Source organism: Mastigoproctus giganteus, chromosome 12 (assembly GCF_048544385.1).
Source record: "Mastigoproctus giganteus isolate SK-2022 chromosome 12, ASM4854438v1, whole genome shotgun sequence".
In the NCBI taxonomy this organism is placed as follows: domain Eukaryota; kingdom Metazoa; phylum Arthropoda; class Arachnida; order Uropygi; family Thelyphonidae; genus Mastigoproctus; species Mastigoproctus giganteus.
In genome coordinates this window covers 88,815,123-88,835,366 of record NC_143586.1, presented here as the reverse complement: position 1 = coordinate 88,835,366, position 20,244 = coordinate 88,815,123, and the positions used below count along the sequence as shown (strand labels likewise).

The 20,244-nt window shown below is 37.3% G+C and overlaps 1 protein-coding gene across 1 annotated transcript in view; it reads right to left on the bottom strand.

Annotated features, from left to right (window-relative positions):
• brun (trafficking protein particle complex subunit brun) overlaps positions 1-20,244 on the bottom strand; it is a 379,016-nt gene that overhangs the window by 192,262 nt on the left and 166,510 nt on the right. Inside the window, exons 11-12 of the mRNA XM_090385832.1 lie at positions 9,006-9,099; positions 405-581 (exon numbers count right to left, since the gene is read on the bottom strand). Of these exons, the coding sequence (XP_090241958.1) occupies positions 405-581; positions 9,006-9,099 (271 nt within the window). The remainder of the gene's footprint in view (positions 1-404; positions 582-9,005; positions 9,100-20,244) is intronic.

Genomic DNA, 20,244 nt, shown 5'->3' with positions numbered 1-20,244 from the left:
TAGTTTTTAATTATTTTACCACTCACCATAAAATCCACTGAGGAAGACAAACAGAGAAGAATCAGAACATAGGGTTCCGTCTCCTCTCTGTGTGTCATAAAATCCACTGAGGAAGATAAGCAGAGAGGAGTCAGAACATAGGATTCCCCCTATTATTTAACATAATTTGTATATATTAAAGTTTCTACTTCGAAAGTGCTTGCACTTATATGTGAAACACAAATATGATAAAATTTATGGAATTAGAAAGAAATAGAACTTCTATATATATATTTTATTAGTGACTCAGAAAAGAGTCAAGTTTTTGATGTTATTTTAAATATTAGTTAACTTTCTTGGATACATCCATTTATCCACTAATAGTTCAGAAAAATTCATAGCAGAAAAATGAAAGGGGAACTTACCTAACGCGTGGCAAATTGAGCAGATTAACTGGAGGAATGATTAATCCATTATCTAATGCAAGTGGCACTGGAGCACCTTCACAGCTTTCTGTAAGTGTTTCTAATTCGGCACAGAATTCCTTACACTCTGCAGGTGACAGCTGATCTGATAGCGTGTGAAGGAGGAATGTCATATGCCTAAAAGAAAATGGTTAACTATGATGATTCAGTATATCACTTTCAAATGTATTAACAGGTAATTCTCCATATTAGGTCTGATCAAAAAGTTTTGCTTCTACTGCTACAAAGGAGAGCCAAAATGATGGCTAATAGATGGGAGGTTGTTGTTGTTATTTGGTTTTTAGGAGCATTAGCAACTAAGGCCATATTGCTCTGAGAATATGCGGTGGTCATTCCTTGACCTTTCCGCATCCTCCGTATTTGGTGGTGACGGGCTCGAACCCCGGTCTAATCAAGAAGCGTGTGCTACGCACTGCTGCTCCTTCCCACCTGGCTACGGAGGCGCCTAGATGGGAGGAATCATTACATTACTAGTTCAAGCTGTTTGCAACTTGAACTAGCAATGTATTGGTCACTCAGTAATGAGCAGCATATGATGAAGTTCAGATAAGTCTAGGCCTCTGCTGCAATGCAATTGCAATGGATACAAAAGCAGAACAACATATGTACTTCAAGTTTTGTGTGAAGATGGGAGAAATAGAGTGGAAATCCATGTATTAAGAACTGCTTTTAGTGATGCTCTTATAAGTAGGGTTGTTGTTTATCAGTGAATGAATTTGTAAAATAGCTGCAAACCTGTCATAGATAACCAATGTTCAGATGGACCTTCAACTTCAACAAGTGGTGAAATGGTTGCAAAAATGCAAAAAAAAATTCATTCTGATTGGTGACTGAAAAAATGGTAAGAAATGCTGATAAACTGGGAATATCCCTTTGATTATGCCAGAAATTTTTGACTGGAAATCAAAAGGAAGAGCCAAATAATTAGAAAAAAAGATTAATTACTGCCTACTGTCAAATAGACATACCATTTTCAAAAGAATCTAAGTTAAAATGTACCAGAAAGACCAAAGTTAAAGCTTAAAATTGGAAATGAAGACCAAATATTTTTACTTTTGTAAAAATAAAAGTGCTGTGTAATGAGGAAAGATGAACAAAACCAGTCACAATGCAATCATTCAATATTTTGGGGGAAATGAACTAACAGCAAAGGCAATTCATGAGAAAATGGTTACAACACTGGTGGAGGATGCCCACCTTTCTATTCCATAGTTATTAAGTGGGCATCAGAATTTAAGCAAGAAAGGGAGAACCTGGAAGATGACCCAGGCTGTGGACCTGCAACATTCATCACTCCAGAAGTTGACTGTGCATGATCTGTTGATGAGTGATCAATAAGTGACAGTTTGGTACATTGCCAGCATCTTGGGCATCTCATCTAAACATGTGAATCACATAATAATAGAGGTTCTCACTATGAAAAAGCTGTTAGCATGATGGGCCAAAGTAAACAGTAGATCAAAATGCACAAGAGTTGATGAGTGAACATTTACATCATTTTCAAGCAGATCCAGAAAATTTTCTTGAAAGGTATGTGACCATGAATAAGATGTGGGTCTATCACTTTCAGCCAGAGACAAAGGAACAATCCAAACAGTGGAAACACAGCAATTCTTTCCTTCAAAAGAAAGCCAAGTTGATTCCTTCTGCTGGCAAGGTCATGGCAATGGTTTGTTGGAATACTGTTGGAGTATTGCTAGTGGATTACCCTCAGAAAGGCCAGACAGTCACAGGAGCATATTACACAGACCTTGTGATGTATCTGCGTTTAAACATCAAAGGCAAATGCCGAGGAAAACTCTGCAAAATAGTCTTGTTCCACCACAACAAAGCACCTGGTTACAAGTCTGTTGCTGCCATGGCTGCACTTCACGTAGGCAGATCTAGCACCATCGGACTGTCACCTCTTTCCTAATTTGAAACAATGCCTGGCTGGCATCCATTTTTCCACCAACAGTGATGTCACTGCTGCAGCGGATCATTCCTGGTGACCCAATAGAAAAATTTCTTCGCAGTGAAATTAACACATCGCAGCATCGGTGACAAAAGCATATTAACTCGAAAGGGAGGCTATGTTGAAAAGTAACATATTACCAGATTCCTCAAATAAACCCTTCATACTCATGACCACAAACTTTACTGACCCACATAAAAAAAGATTTTGATTCAGATAAGGAAAAATGTTAATAAAAAATAACACTAGCTGTTTGAAAATGGTGGATGATTTCTCTGCTATGACAATGCTCCTGCACACAGTGCACTCATCATCCAAGAATTTTTGTTCCAAAAAATATATTCCTGTATTACCCCACTCTTCATATTCACCTGATCTTACACATGTGATTTTTTTCTCTTCCACAAACTCAAAATGAAGCTCAAAAAGATGACAACTTGATGACATTCTAACTATTCAACAGAACAGCATCCATGGAACTGAACCAGCTTATACCCAAAGACGTCCAGTGATCTTCCCACAAGTAGTAGGAATGTTGGAGCACTTGAATATCATGATACTTGAATACTGCAAGAAAACTACATTGAAGGAGATTCCTTTTCAAAGTGTATATATACCTAAATTTTTTTTTATAGAAAAATAAAGCCTTAGTACTTTCTGATAAGACTGCATAAGTATATTTACAATTGGAAAACCTTTTTTATTCAAAATTCGTGGAACTGAAAAATAGCAACTTTAAAATAATGAAGATTAAATATTATTAAATATACTAACTATAAATTTAAATGCCATCCGATATTTAATTTTGTTATTATACTGTCCCAATAAAGCAGAGATGAATATTTATTGAAATAAAATAAGAGGAGAACTGGAATTAATATACACATGAAGTTCCTGATTTTAATGGATATTGTAAAAGAAGCACAACAATTTCTACTCCACCTTCCTTTCAGTTATCACCTAATCATCCAACCCCCTATTAGAATTTGACAAACTTCCCATATCCTCATACCTAAAAATTCCTCACATGAATGTAGATACAAAATATCTATTCATTTTATCAACAACCTGAGCAATATCATCATTTAAACCATTCATACCTAGTGGATCAATGTGATTCGTCACCTTCCTTCTAGTATTTACATAAGTAAAGATTTGTAAAATAATAAGAGGAGTTTACCTCAACAGAGCATTACAGCTCTGATTCATACTATCTTATAAGTAAAGATTATAAGGTAAGGGATGGTCTACTAGATATGAAGGGTTTAACATGTTAATGCAGATACTGTTTCCCTTGTGGAAGAATTTCTACACAAAGATGAGACACTGCAAATTTACATAAAATATTTATTACTATTATTATTTTTTTTTATTAAGAGCATATCACACATTAAGCCATTTATACCTAACATTCTACATGTAGGACACCTGTAAATTATATTTTATCTTTAACAGCAACTGTTTTCAAATGGAACATTTTGTACTGTGGTTGGGAAATGCTGTTCTTCTGCACTCACATATGCAATTATTTGTTTCTTTCAGTCTGTTTCTTGAATTACTTGGATTTCTTTCAGTTTGTCTCCTGAAATTATCTGACTACAAGATTTTCATTTTTATCAAATTAGTCAAAGTCATCTTCAAAGAAAAACATGTCAATTATCCCAATATATATGCAAAAAATTATTTTGCTGTGAATGCTATATAGAGGAACACATTAAGATATAGTGAGGGTATGGTTATAGATAAAACAAACTATCACACTGTGTTCAATCGTGGCATCCTATACGTAAGATAGCAGGTAAATACACTCCTTCCTAAAAGTTTAGAATAATAGTGTAACGTTAATTTTTTTGAAATTACTACAAAAATGTAAGGTTTAATATAAAACACAACACACTACAATGTATTTTAAGGTTTTTTTTATTGAAATGATTAATATTAACAACTATACTGATTTATCATCAAAATATCCTCCAAAAGATTTTATCACTGCCTTACACTGATGTGACATTGATAACGTACTGACTATGTTATTCAAGGCAATCTGCAAGATTTGTCATAAATTTTGTAAAGATGAGCAGGCTTCACAGACTTGATAGTGTAGATGATCCCATAAAAGCTCTGTTGTTTAGTTTCTAGAATATCCCTGCACAGTTTACAGCTATGATTCAGGTCACTGCCTTGTAATATAAAATTTCTTCCACAAAGTCAAGAGGACACTCCATTAAGTTACAGCTTTTACTCCTCGATTTATACTGAAAGGACAGAATTCGTGAGATACCTGGTTCCTGGGCAATGCCACGCTGTCACCCTTCTCACTAGTGAACGAACCCACCGCTCGGAACGTATATAGGTACACGTCAGCATTCACACAGACGGTAATTTAATTTCAGTATGGATAAACGTCGTGAGTTAACTGACTTTGAAAGCAGGATGATAGTAGGGGCCCAATGCATGGGTTACTCTATCGCGGAGGTGGTACAGAAATTGCACTATCCCCATTGAACAGTATCGAGATTGTATTGGGAATGCGCCATTCCCGGAATAATATGTCATGGTGGATAGAAAAAGATGGTGGATGAATGTGGTCGTCAACATCTGTCTTGCATTGTTTCAGCCAACCAGACAGTAACAGTGTCACAAATCCATCAACTTCAATGAGGGAGGTGGCAGAAAAGTCTCCACCAAGCGATCATTAGCTACAATAGGTTATGGGAGCCACCAACCCACCAGAGCCCCGTTGTTAACAACGTGACACAGGACCTTGGATGATTGGAGATGGGTCTCCTGGTCCAATGAGTCCCGTTTCCGGTTATTTTGAGCAGATGAGAGGATGCATATCTGGAAGAAAAAGCACAGAACTATGCAACCGTCATGTTAACAAGGAACTGTTCAGGCAGGTTGTTGTAATGTTGTTATTTGGTTTTTAGGAGCATTAGCAACTAAGGCCATATTGCTCCGGGATATGCGGTGGTCATTCCATGACCTTTCTGCATCCTCCGTATTTGGTGGTGACGAGCTCGAACCCTGGTCTAATCAAGAAGCGTGTGCTACGCACTGCTGCTGCTCCTTCCCACCTCGCTACGGAGGCGCCTGTTCAGGCAGGTGGATGGCCAGTAATGGTCTGGGAAGTGTTCAACTGGCACACGTTGGGACCTCTGGTATGTCTAGACATATTTCTGAAAGGTGCATCCTTGCAGACCATCTGCATCCCATCATAGTCATCATGCACCCAAAGGGCAATGGACTCTTCCAGCAGGACAATGCGCCTCTCCACAGAGCCGTGGTGACTAGAACATAGTTCAAAGAGCATTCTGCAGATTTTACCACCATGGAATGCCCTGCCCATTCACTGGACACGAACCCTGTGGACTGTGCTGTAGTCGTAAAATTAGCAGAAGGTATACTCTATGAATGTTACAAAAAGCAGAGTATACTGTGCATATCAGGCTTATTAATCGAATTCCAGAGGGTATACGGCATATACCGTGTGTGTGTGTGTGTGTGTTATTTGGTTTTTTAGGAGCATTAGCAACTAAGGCCATATGGCTTCAGGGATATGCGGTGGTCATTCCCTGACCTTTCCACATCCTCTGTATTTGGTGGTCACGGGCTCAAACCCCGGTCTAATCAAGAAGCATGTACTACGCACTGCTGCTCCTGCCCACCTGGCGTGTGTGTGTGTGTGTGTGTGTGTGTGTGTGTGTGTGTGTGTGTGTGTGTGTGTGTGTGTGTGTGTGCAAAATAATAAAACTATAAGTATTGCCTAAGAATCAAATTCTAATAATAAATCTATTTTTTAATTTTCAGTAAATATTTTAATAATATTTGTTTTTTCAAGTCTTTCAAAAACCAGACAGTATACGTTTTATTCACCTAAAAAAATCCAGAGGGTATATGGCATATACGTGAGAATATCCTCCAATACAGCCCTGCCTGTGGAACATCTTTGGGATGCTGTGGAAAGGTCTGTTCATGCTTTGGATCCTCCACCCAGGAAGGCGACAGAATTATGAACAGAGGTGCAGCAAGCATGGATGGAAATACCTGTGGAACAGTTTCGTGAACTAGTGGACTCAATGCCTCGCCATGCGACTGCCCTTATCTGGGCCTACCCATTACTAGGTAGGTATCCCATGATTTTTGTGAACTCAGTGGAAATTCGTAATTTCCACTGAAAAAACTCAGTGGAAAAATTACTGGAAAACACTCCAGAATTATCTATTATCTTCTATAATACTGAAACACTACTCCCACTTTCTAGAATAGTCTGCAATGTACTAAAACCCTCAGGAATCTTCTACAATGTTCTACCACATTCAGGAGTCTCCTACCACCTTTCTGGAATATTCTTGAATATTATAGAAATTTCTTAAATATTATTTAAGTTTTTTGATTTTTATACATAACAGAAAATATGTTAATAAAAATTGGTAAACATGTTTGTCCTATTTTAATAAAAATTAAGAAAAATTAAATATGATTCCAAACTTTTAGGCAGGAGTGTAGGTACAGAAATTTAGTGAAATAGTGATTTTTATTTCTGTGTTGTAGTGCTAAGTTTATCAGCTAATTAATATATTATAAAGTGCACATTAAATTGAAATGATACATATATTGCACTAATGCATAATCAGAAACCTCCAGAGTAATATGCTTTGTGCTTCTGCAACTGTAGATATAAGCAATGATGAAAAAACATTTCTTCAAATCACCAAGAAGAGAACAGTATGACACTGAGTAAAAAGATTTAGAACCTGCATTTAAAAAAGAGTGGATAGCACATAATGTTGCCACACAGAGTCCAAGATACAAACAACTGAACCCAATTCAGCTTTTTGAACTATTCATATTTTTGTTTTAGAATCAAACTTATAAGTTAACTTAGGTTTAGCAACCAAAGAAACTAAATATACAACTGAATCTTATTGTTCGGTGGCTACAATGAAGTTCCAAGATGATATGATGAATGTTTGACTGACACTCATATTGATCTTTTGACAAATGCAATCAGAAAAGAGACTTGAAATAATATTTTCTAATCTTTGTTCTGCTGACAACAATAATCTAAATCCTAATGACGAGTCTGCTAAAATGAGACAGCTGATGAACAAGCTAAATTTTGCATACTTGAAGTATGCAATTTTGATGAATCCATGAGTAAATACTTCATTAAACAGTTTAAGCATGAGAAGAAAGCCAATGTGATTTGGTTCTATGATCAAATGGTTGGGTTGATTTGGTTCCAAAACAAACAAAACAAAGTATATGGTTTTGAACCATACCATGAATAAAAGGAATAAACTTTCAGGTTCTTCACAAATGAAATGCACTACTATACTAACTTTGTTTCAGTAATGTTTCTGAAAGCATAAAAGTTTTAAGAAACTCTAAAGAAATTTAGAATCAAGGGAAATGTTTATGAAAACTACCCTCTCACAAGGTCTACAGATAAGAAAAGAGGATCATATGACTTGATCATTGATGAACAAGGCAATGTCACTGTGGGCTTCAATGACAGTAGTATACAACCAATATTTTCTGCTAATTGATATGCAGCAGAAAAAAAAGAAGAAAATTTAAATTACACAGGCACAAACTATCCAAATATACAATAAGCATATGGCAGGTGTGAACAGAATAGAACCAAAACATGCTACACAATATAAGCAAAAGGTAAAACAAAAAAAAAATAGTACTTGTTTTTATTTATTTACTTGACCAGTCAATGAAGAGCATACAGTAGCTGCACAAAATGTGTGGAAGAGAGCAGCTGGATTTCCTTTCATTCTGATGAAGAAATTTTGATTTTACTTGCAGTGGTATGGAACCACTGCCAAGAATAGAGAAGACAACCATCATTGCCTCCATTACAATCAAGATATGATGGCTATAACCACTGGATTATCACAGAAGAGATTTTATCAACAGAAGAGAAGCAGACAAGATACACTAATATTGCCACCAATAATGATATGAAAAATGTGATAAGGGACTGCATGTATTTATTTCAAACTTTTTCATATGAAATAAAAGTGACTGTAACAGTTTTGTGTGAACCAATTCATAACAAAAACTATGTATCTGTGAAAAAAAAAATCATGCATTATGGGTGTCCTATATTTAGGTTGTTTGTTTGTTTGTTATTTGGTTTTTAGGAGCATTAGCAACCAAAGCTATATTGCTCCGGGATATGCGGTGGTCATTCCCTGACCTTTCCGCATCCTCCGCATTTGGTGGTGACGGGCTCGAACACTGGTCTAATCAAGAAGCATGTGCTATGCACTGCTGCTCCTTCCCACCTGGCTACGGAGGCACCCCTATATTTAGGATGCCTAGCATCCTAAATATAGGGGCGCCTTTTTTTTTTTTTTTTTTTTTTTGGCTATAACAGACCTAAATCAAAAAAGCATTTTTGAAAACATAACAACAGCTTCGCTTCAGACATGTACAGGCTAAAGAAAATAATTTTTACCTAACAATTTTTATCTAAGAAATGCTTCACAAATTGAAAAAGAGAAAAAAATATGCTTTTTTTTTAATACTTGTAAACATCTGAAAATTAAAATACTTAAAATTAAATATACCTAACAGCGACAGGCTGGTTTCCCATTCTTTTAGCTGTTCTAGCCAGCTCCTGTAAAATCTGAATCTGAATCCATGGCCATCCATATGTAATATCTGCAGAAAAATTTTTAAAAAATTTTGTGAAGTTTAAATTTGCATCTAATAACACTTCTTTTTTTTTTTTTTTCCTGAATAAGACTAATATAACTAATACAGGCAATCCCCACAATAACACGGTACTTCTACAACACAGTTTTGCTCTAACACGATTGATAAATTGTGGCAATCCTCGTACAACACGGTACTTATATAACACGATTAGAGAATTTCGGTAAACCTCGTATTTTTGAACTTTTTTTTTTGCGGGGAAACCCTGCTATTATGTTGGATGTAATTTTTCAACAGTTCCACTCTTTTTGAATCGCTGCTGTTGACTTGCTAGTCAAAAAAATTTGAGAAATCCCTGTATTTTATTTTGTTGGGAAATTCCAGCGTTACATTCTGTGCTATTGAACTTGTGGAAAAATCTAGATTTCAAAGTTTATTACTATTGGATAGCACACCAGGCCATCCAAAAGATTTGTCATCCAAACGTTGAAGTTATGTTCCTACCGCCACAGTTGTACTGGGTTAATACAATTTCTTTCATTCAGCCGTTAGATGAAGGCATAAATATCCACCTTTAAAACTCATTACAGCAGAAAATCATTAGCATTAGCATTAGTAGAGGCATATGATGCAAGAAAGCTAGCTTATTCAGCATCAGCCAAAAAAAAAAAAAAAACCCTCTCCCATTTCACCCCTCCGTTCGTTCGAAATACCTGTCCAGTTGAGCTTTAAATTTGTTTAGGCTATCAACTTCAACAACAAGTGATGGAAGTCGGTTCCACCAACCAACCACCCGCTGGCCAAAGGCAAATTTCCGCACATCTATCCGACATCCGTCCTTCCTCAATTTGAATTTATGCCCTCTGAGGTGATTATTCTGAGAAAGATGAAGAATCCCATTGGCATTGAGCATGCTCAAACCATTCAAAGCCTTATACACCTCTATCAGATCACCTCGCCGGTGCCTAGTCTCCAGACTCTGTAATTTGCAAAACTTAAGCCTTTCTTCGTAAGAGCAACCCTTTGTTCCATTTACTAATCTTGTTGCCCTTCTCTGTACCCGTTCCAGCAGCTCTACATCCTTCTTGAAATGAGGCCTCCAGACCTGTATACAGTACTCAAGATGTGGCCTAACCATTGCCTTATACAAGGGAATAATCACCTCCTTATCCCTGCTAGAAAAATTCCTGTATATCATTGACAAGACACCATGAGCTACTCTTGCAGCTCGTCTGCACTGCTCAGAGAACTTCATATCTGCCTGCACAATTACCCCCAGGTCCTTTTCATTCTCCAAATTTTTTCTAAAATCCATTACAATGGATTTTAGAAAAAATTTATTCCAAATCTATTGGAGGCATGGAAACATTTCTCAATTGTAGACTATATCAGAATCATTGCCTTATCGCTGAAAGAAGTAATACAGTCAACATTAAATGCATGTATAAAAATGTACAGTCAGAGTCAGTTCATTCATGAAATATGATCGAACAGGAGGCAGAAAATGGAATTGGTGCGATAGGAGTAGAACTTGCTACATAGGTAGGAGGGGGAAGGTTTGGATGATATGATTCCTGAAGCCCTTGTGGGTAGCACAGTTGACAGAATCGCCCACCTCCCCACACCAGGTGGAAAAGACCTGAGTTTGAATCCCGTCGATGAAGAGAGGAATTTTATGTGTCTTTTTCACAACATGGCTGAATTAATCGGGCTCAGGTGAGGGTAACATGGTTTTTTCCTCCCGGAAACTCAGGTTTTTCGTCCAGCAAAACAGAAAATCGACCTCAGGACACACAATTTATACTCATCATACACAGATTAACATGGCCTTAGCCACCTATGCTCCCAAAAAACATAAAAAAAAAAAATATGATTACTGAAGATGTTCAAGAATTAATGGTAGAAGAGGCCAGAGTAGTGGATTTGGTGGAAATAGCATTGGAGGTAAAATCAAATCAATTCAGATGATATTGCAGATGAAAATTCTAAACTTCCAAATTTTACAGTAAAAAGCATACGGGAAGGCATAAAATTAGCTGAGCAATCAAGAATCTTATTTTTTGAACAGATTCTTGACTGAAAGGAGCCCAAAGTTCAAAAGGGAACTTCAAAAAATGCTTAGTTCCATAGATGAAATTCACAAAAATTTATCAAGCAAAAGCAAACAAACCCAGATTACTGATATTTTAAAGAGAGCAGAAGATACACAAAAGCTAGAATGGCGTATTTTTGTTAGTTTTGTTAACATTTTGTTAATGAAATAGTGTATTTTTGTTAGCTTTTGCAACGTAACCCTTTTTTGTACTTTTTGTACTTTTTCTTAGTCCCATATAACATGGTTTTGCACAACATGACATTTTATCGGAACCTAATAACCGTGTTACACGATTGTTACCCATACATAATTTTCAGGAAAGGATATATAATCTTCAATTTATATTTCTCGCTCCACTGATATAACCGTTGACCTCTTTTGCTTTTGTAAAGGTGACTATTGAGGTCTCAGACAGTTTTTAAATTCTGTACAGTGGGATCAACTGATGATGTTACCAACATTGCATTCTAAATGGAAAACCGTCAGGGACTTAATTTTATATACAAGCAGAAATTAAAAACGATGCACATGTTCCTGATATCAGTGTTATAAGCAACACCACTGCAAGATGTGATTCACCATTTTTTCTCACCCTGCATAGAGTCCAGAAGTAAATAAATAAATAAATCTTTATTGTGAAGTAGAATTACAGCACAATATCCCATCACGGCGATGAGCGCCAGGGGTTCACATATAGATAACATAAGTACAAATTCAAATGGCTACAAAATATAGCGAACACATACAAAAGGCTACAAAATACAGATTACAAATGCAAAAAGAAATACAAATACATCATAAAAACAAGGAGCTGAACACAAATAAAGAAAAACAAAAACAACTTGGCAGTGATTCAGGTTTCAAGAGCTTTGATAAAGTTGTGTCTGTCCATCTTTTTACTTATTATGGTGTCGATGTCGGCGTCCACACGGTTGAGGGCAGCGAGCATCTGCTTGGGCAGAAATCTTTCGGTGAGTACAAGCCTGTTGTGGTGAGCCACAAGTGCTGGTACCGACCTTAGGCTTGGCTGTGGAATCCTCCAAGAGCAAGCATTCCAAATATTTGGAGATGATATTTGGCCTGAGATGAGTTTGGCTGTGAAGACCAGCCTCTTTTCAACGATCAGGAACTTCAACCTCGGGATGTCGAGTACTTGTGCCATCATGGTGGTTGTGGTAGCGGGAGGTAGCCGAAGCTTGTTATTTGCCCATTTCAGTAGCCAGTATTCAGCAGTGTACACCCGCTTAAGGTTTGTATGTGCAGCAGAGGCCCATATTTCTGCACCATAGAGAATGGCAGGATAGACGGTGGAGGTGATGAACCTTTTAACAGTGGCAGGATGTCGAACGTGTAGCAGCAGCTGCTTTGAGATCCACCGTAGACGAGAAAATCTGGTACTGAGTTTGTCGATCTGGTTGACAAAGGACATCTTTTGGTCGAACAGAACGCCAAGGTCTGTGTGCGAGGGTACGTTTGGTATTCGTACCCCTGCGAGTGAAACGTTGAGTACTGTCGGCATGGATTTAAGGGAGAATATAACCTGAGCAGACTTCAGAGGGTTGATTTTTAGATTGAAGTTTGCCAGGTACAATTCTAGATCCTTAAGTTGGGAATTGATCCTGTTGCTGAGCTGGGCGGGGTTGTCACCAGGGTTAATTTGAGTCAGCAGTTTGAAGTCATCGGCATAGCATAGGAGACCATTCGTTGAGGCAATAATGGGCACAATGATGGCTGTGAACAGGACACCAGACAGGACACCCCCCTGCGGTACTCCAGCAGTAATGTCGCAGGATAGGGTATGTTGCTGCTGATGGAGAATAAGTATTCTGTGACTGAGAAGTGATTCCAAAAAGCACAGCATATCACCTCGAATGTGAAAATTCTCCTTAAGTAGGAGGAGCAAGGCCGGAATCAACACGGCATCAAAGGCTGCGCTTATGTCGAGGTATGTGGTTGCTAGCTCAGCTCTTTGTTCGAATGCTAAGAGAATGCGTTCTGTGGTGGCTGCCAAGTTAGTGATTGATGATTTTCCTGCGATAGCATAGTGGATTTCAGGTGGTTTCGTCTGGAGGATTTGTTGAGTGATTGTGGGTAGCAAAGCCTTTTCAAGAGTTTTTAACAGACAAGAGGCAACTGATATGGGTCTGAACTGGCTGACGTTTGTGGCAAATTGGTTTTTGGGGATGGGGTACACTCTGTATTTATTCCACTAGGGTGGGAAATAATGCTCAGCGAGGCATCTGTTGTAGATCGAGAGAAGAGGGCCTATGATGAATGTGCTTAAGCATTTGATCATAAATTGTGGAATTCCATCCTCCCCAACAGTGGCTGTTGTGGGAAAGGAATTGATGGCACGTATGAGCTCCTGTTCCGTGATCTGGATAGTCCCTAGGACATCTGAAGGGTTTTCATAGTCAGGCTGGGCAACAACTGTAGATGGGACTGTGGTTGTATTTGAAAATCTGGCGATGTATTTGAGCCATTCTTGAGGATCAAGCATGTGATTGAATCCACCATGTGGAGCAGCATAGAATGGCTTTCCTTTCTTCAGAGTGCGGTTAAGGTTCACTTGGATTGCATCAGCTTTCTTTCGATTAAAATGGGCCCTGGCACGGGAAAAGGCGATTCTGTCTTTACTGTCATTCGTATGCTTCCATTTCTTATGTAGGACTTGTTTTAAATATATGGGCTGTGTTCGGGTGGCTAGGAGTAGGAACAGGTCCATTTATACTTGCATGTAAACCAATGCTAGGAATATAGTTAATAAATTTGATGAGCTTGAAGTGCTATTCAAGACATCAAAGGCAGATATTGTTGGGATATTACAGATGTGGTATCACACAGATATAGACAGTGCAGAGTTGGAATTTGGGGAGTACAATGTGTACAGAAAGGATAGACAGGACAGGAAGGAAGGAAGGGTTATGCTGTTAGATAGAAAATACATAAAATCTAAGGAAGTACATCCACTCCTCAAATAGGCCTCTGAGGTTGGGTATATTCATATTACGTTCTTAGCGTTTTTTCACCAACCTTTCATGGAGTAAAATAAAATTGAAATAAAAATAAAACAAAACAAATCTTGATAACTATATTGACAATAACCTGTATTTACAAAATTAATATACGTATTACAATATTAAAAGTATTAAAACACAAGATTAAAATGCATTAAAATACACTAAGTTGAAAGCGATAAAATCCCGTAGCTTTCAAAGGCTCCAGCCTTCTTCTTCAGCAGTCAGCTGGAAGAAGAAGGCCTTCACCAGCCTTCTTCTTCTCCAGCCTTCTTCTTCTGCTGAAGAAGAAGGCTGGAGCCTTTGAAAGCTACGGGATTTTATCGCTTTTAACTTAGTATATTTTAATGCATTTTAATCTTGTGTTTTAATACTTTTAATATTGTAATACGTATATTAATTTTGTAAAGACAGGTTATTGTAAATATAGTTATCAAGATTTGTTTTGTTTTATTTTAATTTTATTTTACTCCATGAAAGGTTGGTGAAAAAACGCTAAGAACGTAATATGAAGTACATCCAATTCATGTTGGTGGACAATGCAGTGTTGAGTCTGTTTGGTGTGAAATAAGAACTGGGAAAGGAAAAATGAAAGTAGGTGTGTGTGTTATAGGCCTAATTAATCTGATGAGTATAATGAGTAACTGTGCAGAGAAATAGAGTGGGCCAGTAAATCAGAATGTCTTATAATAGGGGATTTTAATTTTCCAGATATTTACTGGAACTTGTGGGTTGGTCACTTGCACACTAGCAAGACTTGTGGATTTATTGGACTACCGTTTTCTACAGCAACATGTTCGAGAGGCAACCAGAGGGTGTAATACTCTTCATCTGATTATCAGCAGTGATTATTCGTGCATTAAGAATTTGCAGATAAAAGAACCACTGGGTGCCAGTGATCACAATGTACTGATGTGGGAATTACATAAAGATGTAACTACCATCAAGGCTAAAGGGAAGGACTTTTGCTTTCGTAAAGGTGACTATTGAGGTCTCAGACAGTTTTTAAATTCTGTACAGTGGGATCAACTGATGATGTTACCAACATTGCATTCTAAATGGAAAACTGTCAGGGACTTAATTTTGGAGGCTACTAGGCCTTTCATTCCAACTAAGAAATACTGTTCAAGGTTTATGCCTAAATGGATGTTAGACGAATTAATGAGGCTCTTGGCAGAGAAGAAGAATGTATGGGATGCATATAAATTATGAGGCAACACAGAAGCCTACGACAGATATAAGCTAGTCTGTAATCGTCACAAAGGAAGTTAGGCAGGCAAAGGCAGATTATGAGGAATCTTTGGCAAAGGATGCAAAGAAAAACAGCAAAGAGTTCTTTACTTATGTAAACTCTAGAAGGAAAGGGATGAATCAGATTGGACCACTTAACATAGATGGGTTGACCATTGATGATCATGCTCAGGTAGCTGATAAACTGAATGAGTATTCTGCATCTACATTCACACACGAGGAGTTATTCAATGAGGGGAGTGCCAGAGGTGTATCAAACGTTAACAGGAAGCTAAATGATTTTGTAATAACTGAGAGCAAAGTGGAGGAGAAATTGTTGAAGTTAAACATAAGGAAGGTGCCTGGGGTGGACGGGATCTATCCAGTTATATTAAAGGAGGCAGGAAAGGAAGTAAGCAAACCCTTAGCCATAATTATGAGAGCTTCCTTGGACTCAGGTAAGGTCCCTATGTACTGGAGGTGTGCAAACGTATCACCAATTCACAAAGGGGGTTCAAAAGGTGACACAACTAACTACAGACCTCTTAATTTAACTTGTGTTCTGGGGAAGATAATGAAATCACTGATTAAAGAAACATTGTAGACAAGACTGCAATAATAGTTAAGACACAGCATGGGTTTGTTAAAGGGAGGTCTTGTCTGACCAATTTGATTGGATACTATGATGTGGTCACAAAGGAACTGAATGCCAATAATTTTGATATCATATACTTGGATTTCAGGAAAGCTTTTGATACTGTTGCACATGGAAGACCGCTGTACAAATTGGAGAGGTATGGCATTAAGGGTAGGTTGCTACAATGGATAAAAGGATGGTTGAGTGGGAGACGACAGAGAGTGGTAATCAATGGACACTGCTCTTCGTGGACAAATGTTATTAGTGGAGTTCCCCAGGGTTTGGTGTTAAGCCCATTGTTGTTTTGTATATTTATTAATGATATTGATGAAGGTATATAAGGTTTAATTTCCAAGTTTGCAGATGATACAAAGGTTGGCAGGGTTGTTAATGACAGTATGCTACTCCAACTGGATCTAGATAAGTTGAGAAAATGAGCTGAGAAGTGGCAACTGAAGTTTAACATTGACAAGTGCAAAGTACTGCATATGGGTAGCGATAACTGAAGAGAAACGTACCAACTGTGTGGTACTACACTCAGGGAAGTGGAAAGTGAAAAAAACAAGGGGTAATTGTGCAGTCAAATATGAAGTTTGCTGAACAGTGTAGACGGGCTGCAAGAGTAGCTCATGGGGGTCTTGTCAATGATATACAGGAATTTTGCTAGTAGGGACAGGGAGGTGATTATCCTGTTATACAAAGCAATGGTCAGACCACACCTAGAGTACTGTGTACAGGTCTGGAGGCCTCATTTTAGGAAGGATGTAGAGTTGCTAGAACAAGTACAAAGAAGGGCAACAAGATTAGTGACGGGAACAAAGGGGTGCTCTTACCAAAAAAGGCTTATGTTCTGCAAACTGCAGCACCTGGAGAGTAAGCACCTGCAAGGTGATCTGATTGAGGTGTATAAGGCCTTGAATGGGTTGAGCAAGCTGAATGCTGATGGGATTCTTCCTCTTGCTCAGACTAAGAACCTGAGGGGGCACAGTTTCAAATTGAGGAAAGATAGTTGTAGAAGAGATGTGCAGAAATTTGCCTTTAACCAGCAGGTAGTTGATTAGTGGAACAGGCTTCCATCTTTTGTTGTGGTAGCTAATACCCTAAATAAATTTAAGGCTGAGCTGGACAGGCATTTGAAATGAATTGAGGGGTGAAATGGGAGGTTTTTTTTTTTTTTTTTTTGGCTGATGCTGCATAAGCTTGCTTTCTTGCATCGTATGCCTCTACTAATGCTAATGCTAACTCACTTTCTGTGTCTTTTATTGGTTTAGAACTCATAAGCGTGCTACAGGGGAAACATTTTCAACTTTTCAATACTAGTGGCATTAACAAGATGGAACTTCCCTTCACAATGGCATAATAAAAATGCTTTCAAATTGGTGCAAATGCATGGAACATAATGGAGACTATCTGGAAAACTAACTTAGCTATGTATTATTACACTGTAATTCAATCAAAAAACATTTCTCAGAAAAAAACTGGAATCACTAATCTTGGGATAACCTCTATACTTGAAAGGGGAAAAAAATTGTATAATTCTACACAGTATATTACACATTTAGTTTCTCAATTCCAGAAGAATGAGTAATATTCTTCATTCAATACTGTGTATGTATAAGACAGCATAAAACCAGTGAATGAAATCAAGAAAAAGGAATTTGGCAAATAATATACATAGCTCAGGTATACCAAATAAAGTAGAACCTCAGTTAGCCTGCAAAGTATATTTTTAGCAAAACACCATTCCATTTAGCAAATTATTACACGAAATGTGTGGTAATTTTATAATGAAACAGGATAAGAGAGTAAATAATGTGCAAATTAAAAGATTAATAGTAAGTTTCTTTTTGTTTAGAATATAACAAAATAAATACATACATATAAGGTGCGATCGAAAAGTTCAAGAATTTTGTAACTTGATACTGTGGTTGCAACTTGCCACAATGTGTTCAGTGACTCCTCTATATCTAATAGTAGTAATGCATCAGCAGTCAGTCTGAATTATCGCCAGTCAAGCAATGATTATAAGGTGTTATAAAAGTTTAGTCACATATACGATGAGTGATCTTATTGAGCAGCAAATCTGCATCAGATTTTGTTTCAAATTAAGGAAAAGTGCAACAGAAACTTATGAAATGTTAAACTTTCAGAGAAGATGCCATGTCATTCAAAGACTTTTCAGTAGTTCTCAAAACTAAAGAGGGTCATTTCTTGAGATAATCCCCGCTCCAGCTACCCCTTCAAATTTAAACACCAATGATTCAATTATGTGTAATCTGATCAGGAGTAAATGACATTGAGCCATCAAGCAAATTTTTGGGGTTTTTATTTCCAGAGCAATGCAAACAATATGGCCCAGAGATGATACTTTCCCTCAATTAAAAAAGCAGTAATGATTTAACTATCAGAAAGATTAATAAAAATTATCAATAGATTTATTTGTTATTTGTTTTTTTTTTTTTTTTTTTTTTAGGAGCATTAGCAACTAAGGCCATATTGTTCCGGGAATATGCGGTGGTCATTCACTGACCTTTCCGCATCCTCCGTATTTGGTGGTGACGGGCTCGAATCCCAGTCTAATCAAGAAGTGTGTGCTATGCACTGCTGCTCCTTCCCACCTGGCTACGGAGGCGCTGTTTATCAATAGAGATTAATTTTCAAAAATAAATGGGCACAGGATAACAACTCTAAAACTGGCATTGCCAAAGAATCAAAACTTCAAAAATATGAACCAAACACCACCCTCCCTGTTAACAATTTAGTAAAGGCCTCTTTCTCTACCAACAACAATTATTAAAGGCCAGTGAGATACTAGTAGAGAGAAACTTCATGAAGGTCACATAGATACATAAATAAAAATAAATAAATAATAATGATAAATAAATAAATCTGATAAATTGTTGTTGTTGTTTGGTTTTTAGGAGCATTAGCAACTAAGGCCATATTGTTCCAGGGATATGCGGTGATCATTCCCTGACCTTTCTGCATCCTCCATATTTGGTGGTCATGGGCTCGAACCCCAGTCTAATTAAGAAGTGTGTGCTATGCACTGCTGCTCCTGCCCACCTGGCTACGGAGGCTCTGATAAATTGTATTCAGAGAACAAGTTCTGTATCAAACTGAAATGGCCGTTTCAAAAAAAAAAAAAAAAAAAAAGTGAGAGCAAGAGAATCTTAAAAATATCTGGATTTCAGAAAATTCCAATTTCTGGACAGCTGGATTTCAAACATTCTACTTGTAATGCAGTTTACCACACTCACTGTGAGGAAAAGAGAAGCTTGAAGTTTTTCTGTGTTCATATATTGGCAATGAAAATTCTGGCTAACGCTTACTATTCAGAGTATAAAGGGTTCTCAAATACCCTCACTGGAGGTTTAGATGACTCCCTGCTGAAGGTGGAGGTGTGGAAAATCCTAGCTCCTTGGCATTCTATTTTAAATGATAGTAAATACTATCAGACAGAGGAAGTTACATCACTGGGTCTCGTATGGACAAAAAGCCTAGTTAAATGGAAACTGTTCTTTACACTGGAATTCCAATAAATTGAGGCTTATTAAAGCTAGGATTTTTTTTAAGCTTTCACACACACACAGTGTAAATGTTAAACAGGTTTGGACTGCTCGTGTACTTGGGTACACAAGACCCTTAACAGAGGCAGAAAATCATATTCTTCTTCTGTACACTCAAACAATATACATTTATACATTCATTACACAGATGGCTTATTAATTATACGCAACCAAAATTATTTTAACTGGCTCCTTTCCAATTTTAATTCCTAACATTCTAGATACACATTAGAACCTAAAACAAACAATAGTACATTCATCCATTTGAGAAACCTTAAGGAACTTGCTAACCAGACCAAAGCCTAAATTCAATTTCTACCTAACTTTATCAATAAATACAATTTTCTTAATACATGTTGATATAAATAATAAAATGTTAAAATAACACGACTCAAGGGATTTAAACCTTTTAGTACCAATTAAAGGGAATAGATACAAGTTTTATCTGCCTACCTCAACGAATCAGGTTACCATTCCTTTCAATGGGCGACTACAATCTCGCTTCGACAGATCTTAATGAAGCCCTTCTTTTAAATACTTGAGCCACATATTAATTAGAGTATGCAAAATATTGCCAGTCGATGAGCATGAAACAGATATTTC